Source organism: Chanos chanos, chromosome 1 (genome assembly GCF_902362185.1).
Source record: "Chanos chanos chromosome 1, fChaCha1.1, whole genome shotgun sequence".
NCBI classification, from domain to species: domain Eukaryota; kingdom Metazoa; phylum Chordata; class Actinopteri; order Gonorynchiformes; family Chanidae; genus Chanos; species Chanos chanos.
This window is the reverse complement of record NC_044495.1, coordinates 36,996,883-37,019,852: the sequence shown is the minus strand read 5'-3', so window position 1 is coordinate 37,019,852 and position 22,970 is coordinate 36,996,883. Positions and strand designations below refer to the sequence as shown.

General features: G+C 41.1%; 4 protein-coding genes across 5 annotated transcripts; 3 read left to right on the top strand and 1 right to left on the bottom strand.

The window, feature by feature from the left end:
- The first annotated feature begins 1,390 nt into the window (after window positions 1–1,390).
- On the top strand, window positions 1,391–5,852 carry lcat (lecithin-cholesterol acyltransferase). The gene is made up of 6 exons (XM_030772583.1): window positions 1,391–1,813; window positions 2,041–2,197; window positions 2,643–2,758; window positions 2,856–2,951; window positions 3,155–3,379; window positions 3,955–5,852. The coding sequence occupies exons 1-6, from the start codon at window positions 1,669–1,671 to the stop codon at window positions 4,530–4,532; spliced, it is 1,317 nt and encodes a 438-aa protein (XP_030628443.1). The 5' UTR covers window positions 1,391–1,668; the 3' UTR covers window positions 4,533–5,852.
- A 412-nt stretch (window positions 5,853–6,264) lies between these two features.
- pla2g15 (phospholipase A2, group XV) lies at window positions 6,265–12,529 on the top strand. Its single transcript, XM_030777340.1, has 6 exons — window positions 6,265–6,682; window positions 8,193–8,349; window positions 9,273–9,391; window positions 9,492–9,590; window positions 10,101–10,325; window positions 10,993–12,529. Exons 1-6 carry the CDS (start codon window positions 6,553–6,555, stop codon window positions 11,502–11,504), a joined length of 1,242 nt encoding a protein of 413 aa, XP_030633200.1. The 5' UTR covers window positions 6,265–6,552; the 3' UTR covers window positions 11,505–12,529.
- A 1,286-nt stretch (window positions 12,530–13,815) lies between these two features.
- Window positions 13,816–15,527, bottom strand: usb1 (U6 snRNA biogenesis 1). Of its 2 annotated transcripts, XM_030786259.1 has the most exons (7): window positions 15,337–15,527; window positions 15,027–15,226; window positions 14,770–14,953; window positions 14,615–14,668; window positions 14,407–14,512; window positions 14,217–14,300; window positions 13,816–14,063 (listed from the first exon to the last, which is right to left on the bottom strand). In XM_030786259.1, the coding sequence occupies exons 1-7, from the start codon at window positions 15,480–15,482 to the stop codon at window positions 13,959–13,961; spliced, it is 879 nt and encodes a 292-aa protein (XP_030642119.1). In that variant the 5' UTR covers window positions 15,483–15,527; the 3' UTR covers window positions 13,816–13,958. The 2 variants fall into 2 exon arrangements, with proteins under 2 accessions (XP_030642119.1, XP_030642128.1); XM_030786268.1 differs by lacking the exon at window positions 14,615–14,668.
- Window positions 15,528–16,126: 599 nt separating this feature from the next.
- On the top strand, window positions 16,127–20,637 carry znf319b (zinc finger protein 319b). The gene is made up of 3 exons (XM_030789313.1): window positions 16,127–16,431; window positions 17,293–18,155; window positions 18,198–20,637. Exons 2-3 carry the CDS (start codon window positions 17,559–17,561, stop codon window positions 19,374–19,376), a joined length of 1,776 nt encoding a protein of 591 aa, XP_030645173.1. The 5' UTR covers window positions 16,127–16,431; window positions 17,293–17,558; the 3' UTR covers window positions 19,377–20,637.
- The last annotated feature ends 2,333 nt before the right edge of the window (window positions 20,638–22,970 follow it).

Below are 22,970 nucleotides of genomic sequence, written 5' to 3'. Positions count from 1 at the left end.
CTGAAAAGAGGAGAGATCACTTGAACCTCGATTACCAGAAATATTACATTTCAAGCGCAATTTGTTAGTCGCAAAGGACCTACACAAAATATTTGTACATAGTATCAAAAAACAGTAAGGTGCAGGGGATGCGTAACATTTCTCCTTTTTTTCGAGAAAGCCTGAGTCTAGCACACATTTTGACATAGGCCATGGGTGATTACAAAGCACAGTGTACAAAACAATTTCTGGAATTTGTGTGTTAGTAAATTCTTTACGTTAATAAAATATGGGACAGTTATGTGCTGCTAACAGAACACTTTACTGAAGTTCAAACGGAAGAGAAGGCTATTTTAGTGAGATCGTTTTGAACCAGGCAGTCCATGGTATTTTGATTCCATTCATAAGGAAATAATTCTGCATGATTTTACAATTCAACCATGTAAATCGTCACCACTAATTTGGCTCTTTTGCAGGAATGATTACATAGGCCTAAAATCAGTAAGTCAGCATGCTATAAAAGTGATAAAAGGGCAAAAATAAATGTGCGAGAAACACAACAGAAATTGTCCGAAGCACTGAATCTACTTTGGTACTTTATCCCCACATTGCCTAATCATCGTCTTCTCATTGCTTGGCTAAAAAGACTGCGTTAGCAAGTGTACTTTAGGTTAGCCGGCATCAGGTCTGAGCGGACCGCACAACCCACGACCAATGTAAATATTTTCAGTATTAATTTTTAAATAACTATATACTGAATATGCAAAATAGTTTGCATCTCACGAAAGTACAAGCGCTGTAAACGTTAAAAAAGTATCTACCTGTGTTCGCGTAACCCGTTGTTTATGGTCTCTAGCTTCGTTTCCATAGATACAGAAAGACTTGGTGACGTTGACACGAGTAAGTTACGGGAACAGACGAACTCAATGTCAGGAATGAAACATTGTATCCTATTTACCACAAATTTATAACATCAAAATACACCCGGAAAGATGTGAACATATAAAAATAAGGCTTCCTGTAATTTAAGTGAAAATTTGGGAATGACTTGGTCAGGATTTCAAGTAGGCTACATGTTATCGATATGGATCTAAATTTCTAAATCTCCAACTTTTTAAATGTTTTAAATTTTAAACAGTATCGTATCTTGACATACCCTCTCGACTTTTCTGTTTTAGTTCTGTTTTGTGCAATTTATAAAAATTTCAATTAAGCCTATTCTCACTAGCAAATCAGTAGTTAAGTGGCCTACAAAGAGTAACTTATTATCTGCAGCCTTGACTGAGTAGGCCACAGAATGAATCAATAGTTCAATGGCTAACCGTGTTTGTCTTTCTGAGGGGGTGATAATTTCTGCCCGTGTGTGCGTGTTTGTGTGTGTGTGAGAGAGAGAGAGAGAGAGAGAGAGCGTATTTAGAACTAGCGATTTACAGCTACAACAACATTTTTCAATAGTACAGATTGGTCTAGATTGGTGGTCACCGAGGATCTGAACCTTTTCTGAACTGAGAACATGTTTACCGACAGCAAATATCTCACTTGCACGTTTTTTTCTCATTTTTTCTAAATACGCTGCCCCTCCCTCTCCCTCGCTCTCACCGCGCGCCTACGACAGCATTAATAGCCCTGCTCTCTGATGCATCACAAAGAGAAACTTCAAGACATTGATAGGATAAGAGAGATCAGACAATGGAATATTCACACGGGCTGAGGTCCGCTATTTTTCTGCTTTTTATTTTTCAACAATCCACAGGATTCTGGCTCTTCAACGTCATTTTCCCTCCTCCTGCCAAACCTCGCGCTCAAAGCAACAACACTTCACCACTTATAATAGGTAATTACAATTTTATTATACAAAAAAATACGCCATATTGTCTGTGACAGAAACGTGGTGATTGTTTACACAGTAACTGCGAAATGACATACATTTCTTCGCGAATATCAGGAAACGTCGTCTTTTAACATTTATCAAAATACACTGTGTTGAGAACTCTCTAGAGGCAACGGAAGACCGAGCAAACGGAATGACAATGAGAAAAAAATATTATGTTTATTTCGTAGTTCCAGGGAATTTAGGAAATCGTTTAGAGGCCAAGATTGACAAGCCAAGCCTGGTACACTGGATGTGCTACAAAAAGACTGAAGACTGGTTCCCTTTGTGGATCGATTTGAACATGTTCATGCCGATTGGAATAGACTGCTGGATTGACAACATCAGGTGATAAAAGAATGGGATTCAGTTCCACCAAAATGCCTTTGAATTAACCTCTGAAAGTTTTCTTTCTTTGAAGAGAAAACATTATATTACAATGTTTCCAAAACCTCCTGCTTAGTTTGTACGTGTTTGATTGCCACAAGAGTAAAATAAACTTGTTTCCTTTACACTTGTTACTTTTATTGTGAGCAAGTTTTTTTCTAACCTTAAACTGAATGACTACCAGCAAGTAGGTTTCTTTTGTCTTTATTAGTACTTCAGAGAAACAGAATGGCTCTTAATTCATTGACTTGAAATAATTTTATTTAGGTCTTTTTTGTGTAATTTAATTTCCTGCTAATTTTTCATTTGTGAAGGAAATATAGCTTCATTATTGCTGCTGCTGATGAATTACTCAGTTTTTTTCACTCTGAGGCATGTGTACATGTATTTATTTCTGGGGATTCAGGATTGTGTATAATAGGACAACTCATAAGACCTCCAATGCCCCTGGGGTAGAAATCAGAGTTCCTGGATTTGGACAGACGTATTCTGTGGAGTTCCTTGACATGAACAGACTGGCGGGTAATGAGCACCCATCTCCTTTTCTTGTTTTAGTTTAAAGTTACTCACTGTTCTCATTTTCATCATTTGTGAGAATTTGTGTCCACTTCTCTTACAGGTTATTTCCACACCATGGTGGAGCATTTGGTGAATATAGGATATGTTCGTAATCAGACTGTTCGGGCCGCTCCCTACGATTGGAGAATTGCCCCAAGTGAGTTTTGCATACGCGCTTGACATACAGTTGAACAGACAGATAAAACAGACAAACATGCTTTCTAAGCAATCTTCTGGTTGTCCTAGATAAGCAAACACTGTACACCAACTAGTTTGCACATTAAACAAACCCACTGTAAAACAAACACTTTTGGTATACACTGGACATTGGGCCCTCTCTTCATTTCTGTCACATTTCAGATGAACAGGATGAATACTTTGCAAGTCTAAAAGACCTGGTGGAAGAGATGTATGACGAGTATTCACAACAAATCTACCTCCTGGGCCACAGCATGGGCAGCAACTACATCCTGTACTTCCTGAATCAGCAGACCCAGGCCTGGAAAGATAAATATATTAAGGGTTTCATATCTCTAGGAGCACCATGGGGTGGCGCTGTCAAACCACTCAGAGTCCTTGCCTCAGGTACCTTTTAACATCTCAGGTGTTTATCTGAATTTACTTTCAGGACATTTAGAGGAAAATGGCAGTTGAAATAGGGATGCTCCAATTAAAACAGACCTAAACTAAGTATTGCCTAGGACAGGAAAAAAAAATCCATAACAGTAAATGTGTTTTGGGAATGGTGACTATTAGAATGATGTTGTTTGCTTTCCTCAGAGAAGATAATTGTGAAAAACTTGTTCTGCAGATCCAGGAAGATATTAGATTAGATTAGATAGATAGATAGATAGATAGATAGATAGATAGATAGATAGATAGATAGATAGATTCCTTTATTGTCACTGCACAGAGTACAACAAAATTGGTTAGCAATCCTGGTGGTGCATTCACACATAACAAACAGCAGTTGAAAAACAGAAGGAGTTCAAACTAAACTAATTTGAAATGCTAAACATAGAAATAAAATACAAAATGTACATATTTACTGTAACCAAAATATAAAACAATAAGATGTGTAACAGTATGATTTAAAAAATATTAGATATTACCAACAAGACTCATCAGAACTCCGGGATCGCTTTCCTTTCTTCTTACAGGTGAGAACGATGGCATTCCTTTGGTGTCCAACATCAAGATCCGTGAGGAACAGCGGATGACCACCACAAACCCCTGGATGATTCCATCTGAGCAGGCTTGGCCGTCGGACCATGTTTTCATCTCCACCCCATCGTTCAATTACACCAACCAGGATTACCAACGCTTCTTCAAAGACATTAACTTTGATGATGGCTGGTACATGTGGGAAGACACTCGAAACCTTACAGCCGGTCTGCCCACACCTGGTGTCGAAGTGTACTGCCTTTACGGTGTAGGGCTTCCCACGCCGGTCACCTATATATATGACGATCAGTTTCCAAACGCTGACCCCATAGACATGTTGTATGACGATGGGGATGACACGGTGGACAGCCGTAGCATGAGCCTTTGCAAACGTTGGGTAGGGAAGCAGGAACAACCTGTTCACGTGACTGAGTTCAGAGCTTTGCCCCACTTAGACATTGTCTTTGACCACAAGGTTCTCATGTATATCCAGCAAATCCTAGAGGGCAACATACATGACCCAAAAAGGAATGACACACCCACCGGAACAACGGAACCTCCCGCAGACAACTAGAAGCCGCTGATTCCAACTCCGTAGTCGTGGGAGTCTGTTTTGTAGACACTGTCTTAAACTCTTAAACACAATACTAAGTACCAACAGAAACTAATGCAATTGCAGACTTCGTACTGTAAGCCTACAAAAAAACATGGAAGAATGCAGAACATATATACCAGTTCCACCTGCCCGACCAGTATTTTTGTTTTATAGAAGGGAGGTTGTTTTCCATTCTGATTTATACACTTTTGTACGTTACAGAAACTGTCTGGTCTACCATCCATCACCACTTGATAGTATATGGATGATAATGATATAGTACATACGGTGTGCTGTTACATTCCTTTTTTCTTTGGAGGTTGATACTTTTCAGATCTGATATGGTGCCTATAGAAATTCTTGATCCCCCGTAAAATGCTTCCCACTTTTTGTTGTGTTAATGTGTTTGTGACTTAAATGCATTTCAGTAAGTATTTTTCCTATTTATTTAGACATCTTATCATTTTGGGGAAGAAAAAATATATATATTGCAAATATAAAACAGAAATGTAGTATTTGGGTAAGATTCTAATCTCTTCATTTAATACTTTGCTGAAGGAGCTGTTGGGACCACACACTATCAGCTTTGCAGATCTACATTTCTCAATATTTCACCATTTGTCCTTGCAAAACCATTGGACAAACTCAGTGAAATGTTTGGAGAAGAAGTTGGTTATGGACAGTCATGTCTTCAGACAAAATGGCGCATATTTATGATGGGGGTTAGAGGGTAAATTTAACTGGGCTGCTGGGGGTCTTATAGGCTTTTTCATTGCTTAACCATTTCACCGTGGTTCTAGCTCTTAGCTTTTGGGTCACTGTCATACTCAGAGTTGAACATCTGCCCCAGTTCTTGTATCTCTCGCAGAGGCCAACATCAAGGAGTCGTGTGACCATTATACAATTCATTTTCCTTTCTGCCTTGCAAAGACACCTTTACTAGTCTTCACCACAAAAGCCTATAAAAGACCTATCAGCATTTTCAGTTGCCTCTCACTCCTGTGTCCCTCCTTTCAAGTCAGTCAGTTTTGGTACAGGCAGAACATTGATTTTTGTTTGTTTGTTTGTAACTAATTGGTTAAACAAGACAGGTTCGATTTTTATAACTTTAAGACTGGTTGGTAAAACATAGAGCTATACTAAAACAAAGAAACACAAACTTGTATGTGAATTTCTAAACCAAACGATGACCCGGCTCTTAACCGCTGAAAAAAAACATGCAGAAACTGACCCTCATGCCGAGGTTCCTTCGGAGCCTTTGCTGTCTGGATAAGAGCAAACTGAAATTAAAAAACCCTACCTACAACTAAGAGTGAGTTGCGGAATTTTTAGAGACGAAGATCAATATACCGTGTACAACCGTTTTTTTTTTGTTTTGTTTTTTTTACTATGGATCACGTATTCATACTGATGATCTGGGCATTTTATTTAGAAGTTAAAATGAAAATGCATAATTTTAGCAGTTCACCACACTTTTCTGAATTTTAGTCCCAGGTGGCTTCCCCATGTACTATCCTGCATTTAGATGACAGTTTAACGTGCTTTTTTATTCGCATATTTTTCAATATTTCATATCTATAACGAAAGCTTCTCCGTATACACACAGACTTAACAACTGAAAAAGAATGGGAAAAGTTATTAGATGCTCAGTACGGTTTTACATCCAGTCCAGTTAAACTCTGTTTCGTTCAATTCGCTTCCTCGATTATATACCGCTGTGCTTTTAATCGTTGATCATGTGGCGTCACTCTGATTTGGTGACCCAGCTCCTCCCCCTCTAGGTCGATTTTGTCCGTCAGTATTTAGTCCAGGCTGAACTGTGGGAAGTTACATCCACGCTTTGGTGTAACGTCGTTCATTCGTTACCATACATACTCACCATCGACCAATTATTGTTGGTGGTAATTGACTTCCCTCTTCTGTCAGCAGTCGAGGTAAATCTAGATGAAAACTCAAACTAGTTTCTTCATGTCAGCAGAGGTATGAGCCATTTGACGAGATGGCGTCTTGCCATCAGTTGATCCTCGCGTTGGTCCAGCTGTGTTTGTTGGTGTTATTCGTCAACTGCAGAACTTTAAATAAGTGCTCAGATGGAAATCTATGCTCGGATCGTCCCCCTGTTGTTCTGGGTAAGCTCAGACCATTACTTAACAGTTCATGTGATATGTTATCTTTATTGTTAGGTAATGTTTAGACACCATTGTTATTTCAATCGAAATGTCGAGTTAGTTTAAATTTTTTTTCAATCAAAAATATCAATGTAACAACATTTAATGTTATTACGACGTGAATTACATCGCCGGGAACTGGTCCTTCATGCTATAAGATAGCTAATAGGCTATACACAGTGGTCGACGTAGCTTAGTCTGTTATCATTTAGCAGTAAACAAATGCATCATTAGTGTTGGTAAACAAACACAATCATAATACTTGAAAAACTGTATGTAACGATGACTTGCTTTGCAGCACACCGTTGTAGGAATCACAATTTCGTTTTGATCAATAAAAATGAACGCGCTCACGAGTCTTATTCTTGTCGAGAAAACAGGTAGACGACTTGCTTTACTTGTTCTTCAAACTACGTATAAACTATCGTTTTGTTAAAAAGTTAATAGAACCGTGCAGAATCCCACCAAAGCATTTTTTCAACCCGTGTGTATAAACGGACACTCCATTGTTTATTTTGTAGTCAGGAGTGTTCTTATGACATACAGTCATATGATCACGGAACGGAACGGAGTGTGACTGCTGGATTCTAGTAGGCTTATTTCTGTTGCGAGCTCCAGATGAAGAAATGTTTCTGGTCAGAGTCTGTCCGGTTGCTGTATCTTTTTTTTAATGATGATTACATCACGTCAGACTCCTGAATCTTCATATAGATCAGTAGAGCATTAATTCACTTTCGTGTCCTGGTTGTTACACTCAGTGATTAAGCAATCGAAATTGCATCGTTTGTGCATGCTTTATTTCCTGAATCATCACCGGTCATGAGCTAGTCTTAAATCTGTGATAAATGAGAATCAAGAGGGAGTAACACATGAGATTTGTTTCAACATGAGGTCTGCGAAGATATTAGCAAAAACTCACCAAGTCGATCAAAAGGCCAGTGTGTATGTACCTGATCGCAGTGAAAAGGGAGTTTGACCTATTGTTGCCTCTAACGTTTACTTTGTGGCTTCAGCACTGATAAGCCTTCAACCTAAAACACATTCTAAAAAGTCATCATATCAGAGCACCCTGCTTCGCTTCTTGACTTGATTTGCTCAGTAAATGAAGAAAAGTGATAACGTTTCCTGTTTATCTTTGTCGTTTCCATTTGATAGGTTTAAGTTGCAGCTACAGTCAGATTAGTTAAAACACATCAAAAGATTACTTGGTGAAGGTTGTTGTCTTTTATTTGAGGGGTTTAATCATGTAACGATTCAAAGGCTATTGTTTATTGTTTTTTCATTTCTGAACTGACACATGATTCAACCAGTAGTGACAGTCACTGAGGCGAATTTATCAGATGATTTAGATATCACGAAGATCCGTTTAGTTGTTACTAGTTCAGATTCCTGTTTACTTGTTACTTAGGCTGTTTTGTTTTATGTCCTTGATTTGAGTTAAGTTTTTAAATCATGTGACTGTGGGTCACAGTTCCAGGAGACCTCGGGAACCAGCTGGAGGCTAAACTGGACAAACCCAGTGTGGTACACTACATCTGCTACAAGAAGACGGAGGAGTACTTCACAGTGTGGCTCAACCTTGAGCTGCTTGTTCCAGTGGCCATCGACTGCTGGATAGATAACGTTAGGTGAGGTTGTCATGGGGGGGAGAGGGACATGGGCTAAGAGCGTGATGAAGGGATGAGCCTTGTGCAGGTCAGAGAGATTTGGTTGCAGTATCTTGCGTGTTAACATGATATGGATTCAAGTTGGACTTAGGATTGGGAAGTTTTGTTTTTTGTTTTATTTGTTTTGTAGATGATATGCAAAAAAAAAAAAAAGGCTTAAATTCCTTTCTCATTGTCAATTCTCTCTAAACGTCCAAGTCTGTTTTGTTCCTTAATCTCAAGACATTCCCCCCTTCTGTCAGTTTCATTAATATACCTCATGGAGACGTAACACTTTGAGCCAACAAACCAGACTTTGGAAGTTTTTTTGTTTAACATTTTTTAATGTGAAACAATACCAGAGCTTGTGGCCTCTATTGAGGCTAAACTGTCATTTGCACTGTCCTGTTTGCAAAGAACATCCTGTTCTATGCTGTAAATTGAGAAAATGTCACCTGGTTTCTGGAAGTGAAAAATGTGGTTATGATGTGGTTGTTCCTGGTCTTCAGTAGAGCATTTTCACTTTGTGGAGAGCCTAGTAACTTAAAACCCTTATTACGAACATTGAATATTTTTGGATTAAAGAACCGTTAACTGAGTATTGAGTTTAGCCTTGGGATGGCCCTGCTTCTTAAACATAGGAAGGAAAGTGTGCTAACAGCTTTTTCAAACAGGAAACCATTAAGAGCATTAACACTTGTCACATACAGTACAGTCACACAACATTTGACCACGGTTTTACAACGGCATAGATCTTAAGGAACGTGTTTGAAACTGGCTTACCTGTGTATCACTGTGCTAGTTGAAATCTTAACAGTATTTTAGCTCTGTGCTCTGCATTGTACATATGTTTACATGGCTGTTATTTCTGTGTGTGTGTGTGTGTGTGTGTGTGTGTGTATTAGGCTTATATACAACCGCACTACAAGGAGCACAGAGGCCCCACCAGGAGTGGACATCAGAATGCCTGGATTTGGACAGACCTATAGCCTGGAATACCTGGATCCTAGCAAACGCAGCGTCGGTGAGTACTCCGTAAGGATGCATGTGTCTAGCGGTAGTCTTGTGTTCAGTATCCTGTGTTTTGCTGAGCGCGTCTTGCTAACTGTTCTCGTCTTGGGCAGGTATGTACTTTTTCACCATAGTGCAGGCACTGGTGGACTGGGGCTACACTAGAGACGCTGACGTGCGAGGAGCCCCTTACGATTGGCGGAAGGCTCCAAGTGAGTATATCAGCCTCTGTTTTGACTGAACAAATGTCTTTTGGTCTTATACCTTCTTAGACAATGAAGTACCACACATATTCTTTCAGCTGAATGTGAGAGGAAACAGGAATAGTAGGAAACAGAGGTAAACAGGACGTTAGGGTGACAATTTCAGTTAGCTTGCACAATAACTTTCATTATTTGTACATTCTCAGTGTACAGTGCTGTCCAGTTGTATTGGAGTGTTTTTTTCAAGAAAGCCCAGACAGACAAATTTAGTCCAGTTTGGTGATCAGACACAGATGCATACTAGCGTAATTCTGAGAAGTTCTCAGCACAGATGACAAACAAAGATTCCCATGTGTGATAGTCGAAAACCAAAATTGGTCATCTCATTCTCAGATTATAATGTCCTTTGAATGGAAAACATGTTTAAATAACTTCAAGACTTTGTATTGGGGTCCAGTGAATATTCTGCGTGATAGCTGCTAATAGGATTTAAAAAAAACATTTGGTCTCGTTGAACAGATGAGAACAAAGCCTACTTTTTGGCTCTGCAGAAGATGATAGAGGAGATGGCGGAAAAGTACGGTGGCCCAGTTGTCCTCATTGCTCACAGCATGGGAAATATGTACACGCTCTACTTTCTCAACCAGCAACCGCAAGCATGGAAAGACAAATACATCAAAGCCTTTGTGTCTTTGGGTCCACCATGGGCTGGTGTGGCCAAAACGCTCAGGGTCGTAGCCACTGGTAAGTTACCATCTCAGTGATGCGTGTTTTTATTTGGAGAGAGAGAGAAGGCGGGGTGGGGATGAAACACTGTGTGCGCTGTATTTTGTATAATTTAGCCTATTTCTGGGGAGTAATCTAATCAAGGCAGTGTTTGCAGTTTGGTGTCTGTGGAAAATTATCCCATGATGCCTCCATGTGATCCTACTGATGATAAATCCATGTGGAAAACAGCTGATGGATCACAGTTTAAAGTGTAGGCATTTCATACATATTTTGATAGTTTCCAATAGTTTTCCTCTAAATACATGGTCTGCATTGTGTCTGAATGATGCATCTCCCCTTTATGTTCCAGCCATGTCATGCCAATTATTTATTTGATAATTAACGTTTTCTGGGGAAAAAAAAAGAAAGGCAGATAGTTTAGCAGAACTGTCAGAGGAGCAAGTCTGTATTTATACAAGTTCAGCAGGAGACAGCTGAGAACAACTAATAGGGGAGTAATGCTTTTTGACCTGCAGTGTTTTTTGGGGGGATGAGAACACAAATTGTGGTTAATGTGTTGTATGCATGAGGTTGTGCTGAGAGCAAGCCAATGAGAAGTGCACACAGTGACTGTAAGTGTCAAACCAAATCAGTGTGTGGTGTAGTCACCTCTCTCTCTCTATGTCTCTCTCTTTACATACAGGTGATAATAACCGCATCCCATTGATCAGCCCACTGAAAATTCGCTCGCAGCAACGCTCGGCTGTCTCCACCACGTGGCTGTTCCCCTACGCCCACACCTGGCCGTCCGACATGGTCCTGGTCTCGACGCCAGAAGCCAACTACACGGTACGCGACTACAAACGTTTTTTCACAGACATAGACTTCGAGGACGGCTGGGAGATGAGGCAGGACACGGAGCCCCTGGTGAAGGCGCTTGAGGCGCCGGGGGTGCCCGTTCACTGTTTGTACGGCACCGGGATCCCAACGCCGCAAAGCTTCAGCTACACGTCGTTCCCCAACGGAGAACCCACCGTCTTTAACGGAGACGGGGACGGGACTGTCAACCTCCTGAGCGCGGTGCAGTGCAAACGCTGGATCGGCCAACAGAAGCAGCCGGTCCGCCTGAAGGAACTGCCCGGGACCGAACACGTGGCCATGCTCCTCAACTACACCACCGTTGAATACATCAAATCCGTGCTGTTCTCCCCCTGACGGCGTGCGCTTTCAGAAGCATGAAGTGCTGGAAATTTTTTGTTCCCGTTTTACGCGTGTGCAGGGAATATCTGTGGTTGAGAATTCTGTGTTACAAAGGGGGATGGTGTTTAATTCTGTTTCAGTTACAGAATGTCCCCTCTAAAGTGAAAGCCTGTCCACTTGTACACTGGTTCAGCTAGACGGCAGTGTGGTTATCAGTGGCCTGGATTGTGAATGAAAGCTGAAAAGTGCTAAAAAGTGCCAGTGCACAGTGAACCACCTCGTCCAATCTTATGTACAATCAAAATATCAAAGTGTCATTTAATATTTTAAAAATGTTATTTATTTATTTCTTTTTTTTTTTTCATTGCCCATATATTTTTACCTAGAGATTTTAGATGGAAAAGATGGAGATTTAGATGGAGATTTTACTTGTGCCATGTGATGAGCGGTTTTATCACCTAACACATGTTGCATGTTGGTTTAATCTACAAAATGGTTGTCCTCATTTTATTTCTGAGAGATTATTGTTTTCTTAATTACAGTGGGTTTATTGTGCCTGATCTTGATGTTTTCTAATTTATGTTAAAAATCCACTTTGAAGGTGACTCTAAATGAGACAAAATTTTTATTTTTCCTGGTCCTTTTTTTCTATGAATTATATTTAGTGGTTGTAACATTGATGTTTGACACAGAAGTCAACTGATTGGAATGTTTTCGTTTTAAACAACTCAATGATGTTGTGAGGATTTAGATTTACCAGTATTGATTCTGTTTTATGTATTTGTTCTACCAAGGGGCCTTCCTTTTACGACAGGAGGAATGATATGAATTTGAGGGAAACTTGAGTGATTGTGTGTTGTGTTGAACACAGTTCTTGGGCTGAACTTTAATGGGTGTCTGACCTCCTGCATAGTTATTTAAAATTACGATTGTGCCATGGCCCTGAGAAAACCAAAAAAAAAAAGCAACAACAAAAAGAACTGATCAGTGTGTTGTTCATACGTGCCGACTTTTGAATACAATGAGAAATATTGTGTTAAGTGTTTCACGTCCTCTAATTTGATAAACATGCTCATCACTGCCCACAGTATAACAAACAGGGTTTATAGTACAGGAAAACCAGGAACATCAAACTGATGTATATGGTCATGTATCAGTAGTGTTTCCTCTCTGTTATCCTCTCTGTTATCTTGGATATGTTAAAGAGGATTAACCATGAAGAATTGATGTGAGTATAATTAAACCCTATGCTCTGGAATAAACCATTTTTTTTAATGTCTTTCCCATTTAGCTTACACATGTCATGTTGTGTTCTGCTTGGAAGTCCTAATATGCAAAGTGAAACCACAGTCCCAGTTTAATGTTACAGACAAATTTAAAACAAGTAAGTATCCCAACTGCATAACCCTCTCCCTCATGAGAGAAGTTATTACCATTCAACCAAGGCCTTTTGACATATTGTTTACCTTAACTGTACTGTACACAATAACCATTACGTATTTAAAATAATAGGGAACTGTAAAACTGAAAAGGTACATTTCCAAAGTGGAATAACACCCATGTCAGATTTTAAAACCTTTTTCTATTTGAGGGATTTTAAGTATGATCAAGTAACTTAAGATTTGAATTTGAAAGTTGGACCACTAAAAGCTCTGCAAATAAATTTTCATCTACCCCTCATAAAGCACCGGAGGGTGAAAATAATCTAAACCTAAGCCATTCCTATTTGAGAAAAACTGAACAAACCTTAATGTAACTTCTCTGTACAGCTCAAGTGTTGCTGGTGAAGTTACTGCATGTTCCAGTTTCACCTGACATGCCCTAACTGGTATCCAAAGTTTGAAACTTGTGTGGATTGACGGGTTCTCTTAACAGCGTTCACGCATGTACTGAATTGACCTGAATTTACTTTATTAATCCCCAAAAGGGAAACTCATCTTGGCACATATCAAAGACTAATTGTCTCAAATCTAATTGTACGTAATGTAAATGCAAAACTTTCATAATAACAACCAGGGACATCGCATTACAAAGGAAAAAACTCTCAAATATAAAAAGACAGAGATTACTTCATTAAAATCGTGATGGCAGGCAGTAAAGAAAAGAATGAGCTCAAAGAGCTCCCAAAAGCTCTTCATTTTATGACAATACAGTATTTTCCAGAGTGTGTATACTGGACACCCTATAGACGTATTAATGGTGTAAAACTAGTCTGCTTACTCTATGTTAGTGACAAGACCAGCAGATCAGTTTTAAGAAACTAGTATAACCATACTGCTTGACTCACAGTACATTTTGCCTAGTAATGATTAAACACTTACCAAAAACTCACACTAACTTTATTTGCAGTTTGGTGAAAATCTTAATAACAGTAAATCTTAATAAAAGTAAAAACAGAGGCTGGTATTTATTGTTCGTTTGATTATCAGAATGTCAAGAAGAACCGAACAATAAAATGTTAGGGGAAAATCATCTCAGGGGGAATGAGAAAAACTTGTTTCCTGTCTTGCAGCGGAGCTCCGTGCAGTTCACCTGCAACTGAAAACGTCCATCTTCATGAGAATCCACAAGACTCTGTAGAGAGTAAAAACACAGCAGCACACTGGACATTTCAGTACAGAATATTAGTAACTGACAGTCAAAGCACAAACAGCAGGCACTTTCTCTCCAGAATCGTTCTCTTTTGTCCGATAAACTTAACATGTGACATGTGCTTCAGGGTCTTACCTGCAGCTTTGGTAAACACGTGGTGAGAATTTGCTCAGTATAGTCACCAACACACCACGCCAGGCTCACGTGGAAAGAAGGTTCCTTGGTGGAGGAGCAAAAGCGTTCAGAGGTGGAACGGAAAATGGATGCATTTGTTGTTATGAATTATTGTCAGACTGTGTATGTATATGTTTGCGTGGCTAAAAACCTTATAAAAGGTGCTGAGGTTAAACTCCTCCATGGTTTTATCCACTGCCCTCACTAGATCGAGCAACTGTGCATGCCCAGTGGATATTTCCATACCAAGGAAAGTCCTGCAAAGATGAAGTAAAGTGCATTCGCAGGGCGTTAGTAATGTACTGTAGGTAAAGCCAAACATAATTACACTGACAGAGGAAAAAAAGAACTGATCATACCTGGTTTTTTCAGCATTTGAATACACCCTTAATTTCTCTGCCAAACAAACACACCTGTTTACACATTAATCAGTCAGTCAGTTGATGATGATAATGATGATAATAATAACAACACAGTCTAACGAAAGACTATCAACCACGGAAGATATACACACCGCCTGCATTGTGCTAGTCCTGTCCTGAGACACTGCACGAATGGTTGAATCCAATGGTGCCGCAGTACTACTGTTTGTGAGAGGCTGACGTGGAACTCCTCGGCCCTTGTCAGAGGAACCCCGTGAGATTCAGCCATAGCCGTTATTTCATCCAGCAGATCTAAGAATACATCGTCTGGGACGTCTAAAGAGAGATGTGAGTAATATTTGCATCAGCCTTTTCAGGATATACGTATAGGAATAGTGCCGAGGCTTACATGGAAAGTACACGTATGTTGCCCAGTTTCCGCGCTCATGTTCAAAGGAGCGGATGCGTCCTCCGTGCAGAGTGCTGTCCTCAGGTCTCGTCTCCTCTGAGCCTCTGAACATCTCCAGCACGCTATCAGGGAGAGGGAGGCGGGGTGGGGCGGTTTTTGTTGATACACATTTGCCTCCAGGGTCAGGTTCATTGTCGACACTAATAAAAAAAATGTTTTCATTATGTGAGATATTATGTCAGTGAAATTCAGTTACATCAAAGTCTAAGGCGACAGACTGCACATTATTTTAGGTGAAATCACACCAAACCTATTTTCGTTATGAGATCTGTCTCTTTTTCTTGGAGGTGAGTTGGAGTCGTTAAGAATACTACGCCGCTTTCTTTGGTGGGACAATGATAAGTTATCGGTTTCTTCCTCTTCTTCGGAGCTACTGCTGCTGTAATTAACGATCATACTACAACATTATAAACATCACACCATTTGCACTGCTCTCATACATCCAAATAAATTCTAATGACCGTGGTGAATCCCGTTGAAGAAACAAATTCTTCCTGATTATTCTCGTTTTTAATTTACTTCCGTAGAAAACAAACTGTGTCTCTTTGTCGTAGAGCCCCACCTACAACAACATCTTGTCATATGGTTCCATTTGTTTGACCGCCTTTATCATCATCAAACAATATTCACACATTCGGAGTATGAATATAGGACCCGCATCTGGAGTAAATATTTTCGGAATACAGGTAAAACACATACAGTATCGTATTTTATAATCGGGAATACGTTAAACTTAATCGTATCAATATTTTGACCGGTGCTAAGTTTGCGGTTGAATGTAGAGAAATTTATCCCCACAACGTAAAAGGAACAACCGACGTTAGCCACACAGAAAATGGGAAATGATGGGCGCACCGATACATTTGTTTCGTTTACGAATAACCACCTATCTAACTCAATTCATGATATATGCCGCAAGTTCCGGTATGTTTTGTGAGGATGCCAATTATTTCTTATTCAGGTTCCTGTGTGCCTTGCGCGTCCGCCTGTTGGGGGTTTCGGTGGTTAACGAGCCCTGTGTGATCCTCAAATATCGAAATAGAACAAAGATGTGCTCGTAATTCCTACACGTAGTGGACCATTCCTTTCCGAAAGACGGGCGCTATATTTTAAAACAACCATTTGTCGGTTTTCGGTGCACAAAGACCGAGATTCGTCGAGTATTTAGGTGCACAGCCGGGAGAGGGGCAGCCGAATAGGGGGAGCGGCCTACGGCGCAGGACTGACCAGGAGTCCGCGGATGTGATGTTTTAGGCCTTTGCCATTTTTGAAAACGATACTATTTTCCTTTTTTTTTTAGACCTCTCACGGTTTGATTCACGGTCCTCACCGACAAAGTTTTACGGTATGTAAACAATGATCTGCTACAGAGTGAACAAATCAGTATGTAATCAAGGTAGCTAGCCGATTACTTTGCAAGCTAGCTTGCTTTTTGCATACCATCTCTTCACGGTGCTGATTAGTCATTTAATCAAAATGTTTTTGCCTGAGAAGTGGTTTGATCACTCTTTACTCTTGCACGAAGATTCAGATACTACGATAACAGAATCTTCAGTGGATTGCACGGACATTCAGCTGCATATGCACGTAAACAAATGTTGCAATGTGTCGTTCACACATCTGTAATCATAGCTACGCTTTGAAATCAATACCGCGGGGTGTCTTGTGTATTATTTGTATTATCTAAAACTGAACTGTTTTAATCCATAGCGATGTGCTGACAACTAAACCAGTCATTTAGAGACCGTTCTCTAGCTGCTCCGTTTCTTTCTCGATTTAATATGCATCTCAAATTTAACAACTCATTTTCATTTAATAAATAATATTTCACTTAATAAAATTGCCTCGATAAGATAGTTATGCATAGTTATATCAGCATTGTCTGCGCAACGTTGGAAACAGTCGACGACTGTCATTTTTAGCCACATCTTTTCTCTTGTACCCCTAAACACATTGAACAGTGCACTTAGCTTAACCTTTATTAGTCTTTATTAGTGTGACTGACGGTTTTAAGTCGTATTTTTTTTATCTGAGTTCTCACCTAACCTTTTACATTGTATGTTCTTACATTTTTATTATTATGTATTCATTTTTGCTTGGACCGTTCATAAAAGTGAAGGAGCACAAAACTTGTAATTACACAGAGTTCAACGATGAGTATTGAGGACACAGGCAGTTTTTCTAATGAAAGTATTTTTCCTTTCAGGCAATGTGTAAAAGTTGAAGAGGACTGAGGGCACAAGAAGACAAACAGTCCGCACTACTGTTACAGTAGTGTTTGGGGCCAATCAGAGTCTCTCGAGACATATTATATTTTTCTTTGTAGTTGTGGTCCTTTGAGCTGGCAAAATAAGTTCCTCTGTGCCACCCCACCTCTCCCACCGCGGCCAGTCCAACAATCCTTTCCCCCTGGATTCCCACGGTAAGAGGTCCCACTACGCTGCAAAGCTGAATCCCTACACGAGAGCGCGCATGACAGAGGCATGGCAGCAGCATGCTGTTGCCCCGCCCCCAGTGGTGCACACTATACCACCGGGGGCGGAAAATGCCCTCGGATGCGCCGTCTACGGCATCGTCCTCCAGCCGGATCCTGCCCTGCAGCAGCAACAGCAGCCGCAGCAGCAGCAGCCGCAGCATCAGCACGGACAGCAGCACGGGCAGCAGCAGCATCCTGCGCAAGCCCAGCAGCCTTCACTGCAGGTGGGCAGCGAGGGTGGGCACAAGTGCGGGGCATGCGGGCACGACATCTCTCATCTGGCCAATCCGCACGAGCATCAGTGCATGGTGAGCCAAGATCGATCCTTCCAGTGCACCCAGTGTCTGAAGATCTTCCACCAGGCCACAGACCTGCTGGAGCACCAGTGTGTTCAGGTGGAGCAGAAGCCTTTTGTGTGTGGGGTGTGCAAGATGGGCTTCTCCTTGCTCACGTCCTTGGCACAGCATCACAATGCTCATAACAGCAGCAACCCCATGAAGTGTTCCATCTGCGAGAAGACCTACCGGCCAGGATCTTCGGGTAACGCCACGCCTACGTCCTCCTCCAATCCCCAACAGCCTTCCAACGAGGGGGCGTCGGCCAGTGGCAGCGCCGCTGTGGGGACGTCTGGCCAGCCTACGTTCGTGCCCTCAGTACCCGACCGGCCGTACAAGTGCTCGGTCTGCTCGAAAGGTTTCCGTCACCTGTCAGAGCTGTCGCGTCACGAGCGAGTACACACAGGCGAAAAACCCTTCAAGTGCGAGACTTGTGACAAGAGCTTCAGCCAGTCTTCCCATTTGGCCCACCATCAACGCACTCACAGCTCCGAGAGACCGTACAAGTGCGCCGTGTGTGAGAAGAGCTTCAAGCACCGCTCGCATTTGGTACGTCACATGTACGCCCACTCGGGAGAGCACCTGTTCAAGTGCAACCTGTGCGAGCTTCACTTCAAGGAGTCGTCCGAGCTGCTCCACCATCAGTGCCAGCCGCAGGGCGCCCGTCCCTTTCGCTGCGCCACTTGCGGGAAGGGCTTCAAGCGCCCCTCTGACCTGCGGCAGCACGAGCGCACTCACTCAGAGGAGAGGCCCTACCACTGCGAGGACTGTCAGATGAGCTTCAAGCAGCAGTACGCTTTGGAGCGTCACCGTCGCACCCACAACGCGTCCGCCGACCGCCCGTTCAAGTGTAACCTGTGCGACAAGGGTTTCCTTCAGCCGTCCCACCTGCTTTATCATCAGCATGTACACGGCATGGACAACCTGTTCAAGTGCGCCTCCTGCGGGAAAGGCTTCAGCCAGTCCGGAGAGCTGCTCCGCCACAAGTGCGGAGAAGCTTCGACGAGCTCCACCAATCCCGACAAGCCCTACAAGTGTGACGTTTGCGGCAAAGCCTACAAGAAGGCCACCACGTTGCAGCGGCACCAGAATTCCCACTGCGCCGAGAAGCCTCTGAAGTGCTCGCTATGCGACCGACGCTTCCTGTCCTCCTCAGAGTTCGTGCAGCATCGCTGCGACCCCTCCCGCGAGAAACCTCTCAAGTGTCCCGACTGCGAGAAACGCTTCAAGTACTCTTCGGATCTTCAGCGTCACAGACGCGTCCACACCGGTGAGAAGCCCTTCAAGTGCTCCAGCTGCGACAAGGGCTTCAAGCAGCGGGAGCATCTGGCCAAGCACCAAAGTGTACATGCCCGGGATGCTCAGTTCAAGTGCGTGTGGTGCGGAGAGCGTTTCGGAGACCTGGGGGCGTTGCAGGAGCACACGGTCCAACACACAGCTGAGGGAGGGGCGTACTCTGTGCCGCCTTTGATTCATTGAGAGTTCTGTCTCCCCCTGTTTTGATTCCAGGTCAAAGCATAATTAACCAATATTATTGCCCTTCATTTAGTTTACTCCACCTTACCCAACCCCATCAAACTTGGTTAGTAACAAGCAAACCTCAACGTCAAGAAGAGAAAGAAAAAGTACAGAAAACCCCATAATGTGGTATCATCACTAAAGATGTGATTTCACCTCAAAGAAAAGTTGGACATTTTTCTCAGATACTGTCAAAGTGTAACATCCGTAGGATGTATCAAACTCCACTTTTCAGTTTTTATTCTAAAAACTGTAAGGATGGAGGAGCTGAAGAATAGGCAGCATATTACTCCATTTTAATGAAAATTTTCCCCAAATGGAAAAGAGTGAAAAAGAAAAAAAAAATTAAGAAATATAACACCACATAAGCCTACCCCAGTCCCATTGCCCAGTTTTGTGTTAAGACTTGTTTTCTTTCAGATTCATAAAGGATGAGGGAAGGGATTCAGCCTCTCCTCTTTTGGATACCCGTTAGACTGTTCTTGGGGGAGGGCATTTGTCATCTTTTCTGTGACTGAAAGCGGTTACCTTTCTAGCAATGCGTTTTTTCCTCCATCTGAAAAAATATTTTTAAAAAATGTAAAAAGAAAAAAAAAAAAAAGGCCTCCACTAACTCCCCAGTTATGTTTCACAGCGCCTTTCATGAATGCCTGGTTAAAGGCATCTCAGCTTGTATTATCAGTTATACTGTTACTGTCCTGGTAGGCAACTGTGTTTTTGGATTATGATACTTGATAGGGTCTGGTAATAGGCTATAGAGTACCCGTTATCTGTCTATGAAGTTTTATGCCCAAAAAAAAGTAAAACAATTAGTTGTTAAAATCAGGATACGTAGGGCAGTGTTAAACCCCTTAACCATGTTCCATTATGAGGAGAAGGAGGATTGTGTCAACATAGTAGGAGTGGAAGGATACTGTATGTTCACTGTAACACTTCCTGCAGCCTAATGCCAGATTTTTGTTTGTTTTATTTTGTTTTTTGGTCAAACCCTGCAGCTCATAAGAAAAGGTGATAGAGATAAGGAGAAGGGGCACAACGTGGTGATATCATGAACTAATAAAAATGTGTGTGTGTGTGTTTTGTTGATGTATGTGTGCCCTACATTGTGGCAACTATGGAATTTACCACACCTCAAAGGGACAGATTGTTAACCAGCCGAAGTATGGTGACCATAATGGTCTCTGCATTTCACTGCGATATACATAATTATATAGAGACTATAAAGAAGTATATATTTCACACTTGTATACAGTTCATATTCCCACAAAAGATCAGTGTATCTGTCCTGAACTTGCCTAAAACCTGAAGGCTTCCTGTATTACTGTATGTACATAGTAGTATGTATGCGATATGTTTAGCAGTCCCGTCGTAGATATTGCATTGTCTTTCTAAAAAGATTAAAAAAAAAAAAAAAAAAAAAGAGAGAGAGAAACTGCATTCAACTATATTATATGTAGCTACTTTTTATTATTATGTGGACTTTCGATACATTTTTCCCCCTCTTTATAGCTGTAGGTTATTTTTTTTTTTATTTTATTTTTTTTTTTGATTGTGATGATGTATTTCTGAGTTGTAAAGGAAGTAAGTGTGTCTTTAAAAGGGTTTCTTCTTCTTCTTCTTTTTTTTTTTTTTCCCCCCATGTGAGAGTTTGCTCTGTGGCACAAATGAGACACGTACGAGGCCATTCCATATCACGGTGGGCCCGCGTCCAGTCTCGCTGCTCCGCAGACAGGAAATGGGAGTGTTGGTGTTTAGAAATCCATCATCGTTATGGCCTCCAACCTTTTCCCTCTTTGCTCTTTTAAAAGGGGGGGGGGGGTTTGTTTAAATAAAAAACAAAAACACAAAAAAACCTAAAAACCTCACGTTCTCTGTACAGTTAAAAAAAAATTGTGTGATATTTCTACCGCTGTATAGCTTTTTTTTGTTTTGTTTTGTTCTGGCTTGTCATGTCCACGTTTGATCATTGCCTGTCAGTCCATTGTTTTTCCTACCATTGTAAACACGTCTAGACGCGTAATGGAAATGCAGTCAAAACATCAAGGCCGAGGTGATGGCGTTCCCCAGTTAAATCTTAGAGAACTTTTATATGAGAATTTAAGTAGAACTTTTTTCAATTTAAGATAATACATTTTTCAGGTTGACCCAATTGAAATGGGAAAATGCCTGTGTTCAAAACCTCCAAGGGCTGATAAATGCATGCCACTCAGATGCTTCCTTTTGTTTTTGCTCCTGTCTTTTCTTTTGGCCCGATAGTGATATGAGGTGATGCTGTTGGATGTGTAGATATAGTACAGTAAAGCATTAGCTAAAACTCTTTTTCTTAAACAAATCGGTCCACACCATTGGTCTAAGAATTTGGACAAAACTGCCTGCGGTTGTACCACAATAGTCGGAAAGCATGAAATTTGCCCTCCAGATTTCTGAAGTCTGCTCATACATAAGCCGTTTCTGTGCTCCAAAAAGAAGTATGCAGTTGGAATAGCAAGGTCAGAGAGCAAACGCTGTGTGTGAGAAGCTTGACTCTTTTCTTTTTTTTTTTTGTATCAGCACGCCTTTTTTTTTTAAAGTCCAAGCTCACAGAAGGAACACTGTCCCCCTAAGCATTGTTGGATTTGTAGTTTGTGCAGTATTATGTATGTTGTATGAGGAGGGGAGGGGAGGGGAAGGGGGGTCAATGACTCAAACCTTGCAGTAATGTCAAGAGAGTTCCAACAAGTCCTGCTCCATGGAGTAAAAAGGTTCAGTGTAACATTTTGGCCTTAAGAAGGGGGTGTCTGGGTGTTCTGTTGGTTTTTTTTACTTTTTCTTTCTTTCTTTTTTTTTTTAAACCCATTGCCTCTGTTTTCTTTCCTTTTTTAAAAATCTCTTGCATTGTGTATTTTGTCCTTTTGCTAGAGAATATCAAGGGGGGGGGGGCTTTTTATTTTAACTCCAGGCATTAAGGAAAGTTCAACTCAAAGAGCAGTTGGGATAAAATAAGAGTTTGTACATTGTGTTTTTTTATGTTCTCAAGTTTGCATTGTATATTAATTTTTTTATTAATATTGTTTAAAATCTATATATGAATATCTATATTCTTGGTAGGAGTCTCACAGGCATGGGGGATGGATTGGGTTTTGATGTAAAGGTGGATGGGCCAATAAGAACTGTAATGTGACATGACCATTGACTTGATGATATGTTTGAGACAGGTAGTCCCTCCCCTGTGACCCTCGTGTGTCTCTTCCCTGTGCATGCCTGCTGTGTTAGTTCCTGTAATCTGTTCCTGGTATTTGTGTTTCAGAGCACACTTACCTCTCTTTAGCTTTTTTCAAATTGTAGATTGTGGATGAGCTAGTTAGAAACAACATCATGTGGCAATGGATATGAACATTCATGCGAAAATATCTGTATGTAGCATTTAATATACACAGCACTAACAAATAAACTTTTTCTTTAATAATGGAATGATGTGTCGTGAAAGAACACACTTTTAGCTCGTATCTTTTGTTCTTAGCTGAGGGCTTTGTTGCATTATACATTTCTGTGTTTATACATTTTTAGTTATTCATA